The sequence below is a fragment of the Chelonia mydas genome, chromosome 3 (genome assembly GCF_015237465.2).
Source record: "Chelonia mydas isolate rCheMyd1 chromosome 3, rCheMyd1.pri.v2, whole genome shotgun sequence".
Classification (NCBI taxonomy): domain Eukaryota; kingdom Metazoa; phylum Chordata; order Testudines; family Cheloniidae; genus Chelonia; species Chelonia mydas.
The window spans coordinates 199849365-199855364 of NC_057851.1; the positions used below are offsets into that span (position 1 = coordinate 199849365).

The 6000-nt window shown below is 56.9% G+C and overlaps 1 protein-coding gene across 2 annotated transcripts; it reads right to left on the reverse strand.

Annotated features, from left to right (window-relative positions):
• Window positions 1-980: 980 nt before the first annotated feature.
• On the reverse strand, window positions 981-4728 carry FOXA2 (forkhead box A2). 2 transcript variants are annotated; one of them, XM_043544137.1, is made up of 3 exons: window positions 4610-4728; window positions 3681-3750; window positions 981-2680 (listed from the first exon to the last, which is right to left on the reverse strand). In XM_043544137.1, the coding sequence occupies exons 2-3, from the start codon at window positions 3747-3749 to the stop codon at window positions 1445-1447; spliced, it is 1305 nt and encodes a 434-aa protein (XP_043400072.1). In that variant the 5' UTR covers window position 3750; window positions 4610-4728; the 3' UTR covers window positions 981-1444. The 2 variants fall into 2 exon arrangements, with proteins under 2 accessions (XP_043400072.1, XP_037749447.1); XM_037893519.2 differs by lacking the exon at window positions 4610-4728 and having other exon boundaries at window positions 3681-3903.
• Window positions 4729-6000: the final 1272 nt, after the last annotated feature.

The following is a 6000-nucleotide window of genomic DNA, read 5'->3' on the forward strand; positions in this document are numbered from 1 at the left end:
AGATGGAATTCCGGGTCTTTGAACCGTCTCCGTGACTAGCTGGGGGGAGGGTTGTGTCGAGGGGAAATGAGGAAAGGGGTGGCTTTCAGTAATCATCTGTAAATTCCTGATTTATAAGACTAACGTGATCTATAATGGTTGGAAGGAGCCCAAGGCAAATGCGGGTTTATTAGGAACGACGCCTTTTGTGTTTTCTTGCTGGCTTGTTTGAAGAGCGAAATCCGAGCCCGGGTAATATCAAATGTTCCTTTTGGTTAGACCTGGAGTGACTGCAACTCGGGACAAATCCGTGTAGCCTGTAAAATTTTTCAGTTAACCATGAAAAAATATCCAAGATGCACATAGGGCTATGGTACAAGTGGTATACTTCTCTTATGTGTGTATTTTATATAATATGTAAGTATTTATATATATCTTTTACTCGATGTGTAGTATAGATAGACTCCTTTCGTGGATGTAAGTGTAGAGATACAGCTTATATTTTCCCTATGTGTATCTATTATCGATCTTATATAACATACGTTATCTTACATTCTGTTCCATATGTATTTTCCCACTCTACATGAAGGTAAACTGTACAGAGAGAATAAATACACACAGAGATACAGGACTACGTAGATATCTTTTTAAATTATTGAATACATGGAACCAATTTGTTCTCCATTTTCCCTGTCAGCGTTTCCCCCCTCCCCCCCCCTCCCTCCAGTGGGAAAAAAATCGGAAAATCCGAAGAAAAAGATTCAGGGGGAAAAAAACGCCAGTAACACTTTAATATATTTGTGTGAAACTCTGGCTCTTTGGGCCCAGAATTCACATTTATAAGCCATAAATAAAGCATACAGAAACGATAAATTAATCAGATCCAAGTAGTTTACTCTCCCGGTAACATCAAACGTTTGTATCAATTACAACAATCTACCCTGTCGTCGTCTTCTTTTTTTTTTTTTTTGCTTTTTGTGAAATTTTCTCTTTTTTTTTTCTCTCCTTTTTTGTGATTTTTTTTTTCCTCTCTCTTTTTACAACGTGACAAGACTTTTGGTCCTCGGTTTCAAAACTAGCATTGTTTCACACTGAATAAGTTTTCCGTCACTTTCACACACACGCACAGAAAAAAAAATAGATATATTTATAACTCCCTGCAACAGAAAGGTTACCCCACCCTCGCTGCCCATGAAATCAAATCCCCCTCCCCTCCCCCAACAAACCGACCAAAGAAACCAAATATCCCCGACTGAAATCGGTGCTTAAAGAGGCCGGGGCAATCCCGGGGCCTGATCCCACAGCCCCTTGGACTTTGGATCGGGCTGGGCGGGTGGAAATGTGTCCTTTGAGGATGGGGTTGGGAGGCTTGGAACACAAATAAACACAACAGCTTGAGCCAAGGACATCACCAGCGTGCTCCAGCATCCAGCCCCCGGGGCCGGCTGGGCTTGGCAGGGGAGCTTTAGGAAGAGTTCATGATGGGCCGGGAATACACACCTTGGTAATAAGAGGTGTCTCCGGCCAGCGGGGAGGCTTCTAAGCCACTTTTGTTCGTGACCGGGCCCATGGCCAGGCTGCCGGGCATGGGGGAGCCGTAGCCGGAGTAGTGCATCACCTGTTCGTAGGCCTTGAGGTCCATTTTGTGGTGGTGGGGGTGGTGGTGGGGGTGATGGTGGTGGGGGGGCGGCGGCTGCTCGGAGGAGGACATCAGGTTGTTGATGGAGAAGGGGTGGTTGAAGGCGTAGTGGTGCTCGGGCTTGAGGTGGGCCTCGTGGGCCAGGTGGTGGGGGGCGAGCAGGTGCTGGGCCGGCGAAGGGGCCTGCTGCGGGGGGGTCCCTTTGAGCTCGGCCAGGGCCCGCTTGTGCTCGCGGCAGGGCGAGGCGCCGGGGTGGGGGGACTCGGGCCCACCCGCCGAGCCGTCGGAGGAGCCTCCTTCCCCGGGTTGGGGCGGCTGGGGGGGCTGCTGGGGGGGCTGCTTCTTCCCCCCTCCTCCTCCTCCTCCACCTCCTCCTCCTCCCCCCCCTTCCTTGCTCTTCTCGCACTTGAAGCGCTTCTGGCGGCGCAGGTAGCAGCCGTTCTCGAACATGTTGCCCGAGTCCGGGTGCAGGGTCCAGAAGGAGCCCTTGCCGGGCTTGTCCGGGGAGCGGGGCACCTTGAGGAAGCAGTCGTTGAAGGAGAGCGAGTGGCGGATGGAGTTCTGCCAGCGCTGCTGGTTCTGCCGGTAGAAGGGGAACAGGTCCATGATCCACTGGTAGATCTCGCTCAGCGTCAGCATCTTGTTGGGCGACTGCTGGATGGCCATGGTGATGAGCGAGATGTAGGAGTAGGGGGGCTTGGCGTGGGTGTAGCTCCGCCGGTAGGTCTTGGGGTCCCGCGAGCGGCTGAGGTTGCCCTGGCCGTACATGGGGCTCATGGAGTTCATGTTGGGGTACGGGGCCAGGGCGTTCATGGAGCCGGCCTGGGCGCCCATGGGGCTCAGGCTGGGGCTCAGGTGGGCCCCCATGCCGCTGCCCATGCCGGCCATGGCCCCCGGGCCGGGGGACATGCCGGCCAAGGACGGGCTCATCCCGGTGCTGGCGTAGGACATGTTCATGGAGCCGGCCCCGCTCATGTTGGCCGGGCCGCTGCTCATGGCCGACATGCCCATGTAGCTGTTCATGCCCAGGCCCGCGTTCATGCTGCTCACGGAGGAATAGCTCTGCAAGGAGAAGGGGGGAGAGCGGAGGGGAGGGGGGTGATTAACGTCGGCTGCCATGCAGTGCCTGCCACCCCTAGGCTGCTCTAGCAACGGGGCTGCGGGCGCGGCGGCGCCCCGCAAGCCACCCGGCGGCGCCCGGGGGCGCCCCGCAAGCCACCCCGCAGCGCCCGGGGGCGCCCCGCAAGCCACCCCGCAGCGCCCGGGGGCGCCCCGCAAGCCACCCCGCAGCGCCCGGGGGTGCGTAGGACGCGGCTGCCGGGGCGAGCTGCTCTCCGCCGGGTCGCTGGTTGAGCCGGGTCCGAAAAAGCAACACTCAGCGGGTAGGGGAAGGGGGCTGCTCCCACCCAAGAGCGCCGGGAAGGGGCAGCGGTCGCCCCCGGTTGGGACCTGGGGCGAGGGACGTGGTGGGGGGGATGCGACTGCCCCGGGCTGCGTGTGCGTGTGTTCAGTGGTACAAACCCCGCTGGCCGCCGGACCCATCGATCAGCAAAATCCAGCCTGCGGTCTGGAGCGGGGGCGCGGGTCCTGCAGGGCGAACGGCGTGGGACGGGAACACGCGCGGGGGGCCCACCCGAGACGGCGCAGAAGGGACTCCCCGCCGCCCCGCGAGTCGCTCTCCCCGCTCCCCCCCCCGCCTCCAAACCCACATTTCCAGCCCTAAACGTTTCCCCCCTTCTGCCGTGCCCGCCCCCCCCGTTTTCTTCCCCCCCCCCCAGCAGGCAGCCCCGTGCCAAACACAACTTTGTCAGGCTGGCGCGGCGCAGCCCGGGGCAGAGGATTTGGAGGCGCCGCGAGTCAATATTTGATCACCGAGTTAATATTATCTCAAGGCTAACACGGCGGCGTCCCCACCCCGCGCCCTCTTTTCGCCCGAGGAGGGGAGCCCGGGCGGCGGCCGGGGGACGGGAAGGGGGTGTGGGCTGGGCAGGGCGGGGGGGACCGGGACTCGCACACTCACTCGCTCACACCCACGCACGCTGGAGGAAGAAGTGGTCCCTACCTCGGGTTCCGCGTAGTAGCTGCTCCAGTCCGAGTGCTCGTGGCCTTCCATTTTCACGGCTCCCAGCATACTGGAAGCAGAGTGCATGGCCGTTTAAAATTTAACAGCCACAACAAGCGACGACAGGAGAGAGAACAACCCCAAAAAAAAAAAAAAAAAAAGCCACCCCCCAGCCCTCCCTCCCCTCTGCGTCTCACTCCCTCTCTGCCTGAGCCGGGCGGAGGGGGAGGGGGCGAAGTGGCTGCTGCAGGGCTGGGGTGGCTGGTTTTTTCTTTTCCCCCCCCCACGCCCCCGCCCCCGCCCCCGCCCGCCTTGCTCCTGCTGCTGCTTGGGTGGGTTTGTTGTTTTTCTTTTTTGTCTTTTTTTTTTTTGCAGCCCAGAGGCGCGGTGGGAAAAGGGGGGAGGCGGAGGACAAGTGCCCCCGTGACGCTGGGGGCTGAGTGAGACCGCGCCGGGCGCCCCCGCCAGCCTCCAATCCCCAGACCCCGGGCAGCCTATTTGAATAATCAGCTCCCACCTAGGCGGGAGCCTGGGCCCCCCTCTCGCACACACCTGCCCCGAGCTGCGCGGCAGGCGGAGGGGGACAAATCCTGACCCAGGCAGAGCGAGCCAGAGAAGGAGCGAGGGTGGCAGCTGGACCCGTCTTTATTGGCCGGTGTCTTGTCATCTGGCGGGCCTGGCAGCCAGGCTGGGGGGGGCAGGCACTGCAGGACGGGGGTCCCTGCGCTTGTGACTGCAGCTGGGGAGGGAGCGGGGCCTCCCCCTGCTTGGGCGCCCCCGGGCTGGGGGGCACTGGTGTGCCGCCCGCCGGGCTCCGGGCGGGTTTATCGAGTCCGGATTCATTTCTCCGGGGCTCTCGGTGCTGGCCGGGGCGGCTCGGCAGCACATCTGCAAAGCCCTGCCCTGGCTAGAAGGAGCTGGGTACACACCTTTACCCCGCCCGGCGCCGGTCCCCGCGGAGCGCCCTGGTTGCGAGTGGGAGCCGGAGCGAAGTCGCGGGAGGCGCTGGGCTGTTACGCCGCATTCACCTCGGTGTCCAAGCCGAGCCCCGGGCTTCCTGGGTTGTGTTTTTTTTTATCGAGGCGCTAAAGGACTCGGGATCACCCATTTGTCTGTGAGAGAACAGCCAGTCCCAAGGTTACCCAGCCACAGCCGGGACGCCTACAACATTTCGTAACTAAAACAAACAAGGGGGAAGGTGAGAGTAGCCGGCCGAAATAAACCAGGGAATCGCTGGTAAGGACCTGGGATTTTCTACCACAGCCCCCGAGCAGCCTGTAAACCCCCCCCCCCCACCCGCGTGCAGCTCAAACTGTGACACTAGCAGCAAGGTCAGAATTTCAAAAAAAAAAAAAAAAAAAACCCACCCCCCCCAAGACATCAGGAAACTAGACAGAAAATCCCAAGACTTCGACCTCGGAGCTGTCTACACTCCTGGCCAGCACACAACAGAGTGGAAAGGAAAGGGGATGCTCTGTAATCTGCTCTGTACCAATTCTGCCCGGCTCTCCCGCTACAGCTGCTGATTGTGTGTTCATTTCAAATCTAATGATAGATAGATAGAAATAAGCACCCATTATTTCCAAAAGCCACACAGCGACCTGCCTGCTCTTCCTGCGTCAGTATCCGAGCAAATGCTGCAACATGCGTGTCTTCTAGAGGGAACCTTAGCTGCTTGAGATATTAAACGAAGTCAAGTTTATTTAACAGTGTTGGTTCGTCAGGGATTTAACGGGTCTTTCTCATGCCATAGAAAACAGCGGCTCTGTGAAGTGGAATGCATCTTGACTATTTCGTTGCTAATACCCCGCAGACAGCTCTCCTCCACCAGAATGCCGCAGTTATCATTGTCAAGAGAGAAAGTGACTCGAGTCTTGGCTGACAAAATTCTGCCATACGAAACAGGGGACTAAGCCAGTGCATCCATTTTTTTCATGTACAACTTTATCTATCTATCTATCCTCATACACTCCCTCTATCTATCTATCTATCTATCTATCTATCTATCTATCTATCTATCTATCACCTTCAAAATGAATGGGGAAGTATGGTCCTTCCCCCCCCCCCATAAGACAAACACTTCTAGCTCTAACAATGAAGGTTAGTAATAATATAACATGCTAATAAAGCATGCCCGAGGGGGTTTTCATTTAATCGCAGGTACTCATCAAACGATTCATATAAACAGGGGGATAGACTTTGCTAAACAAGCCACACAGTAAATTAAATTTTAAAAGGCGTCAGAAAAAAAAATCAGCCACCCCTCTGATTCAAGCGAGAAAATGGATATTCTGATAATAAAAATATTAATGTAAATTTT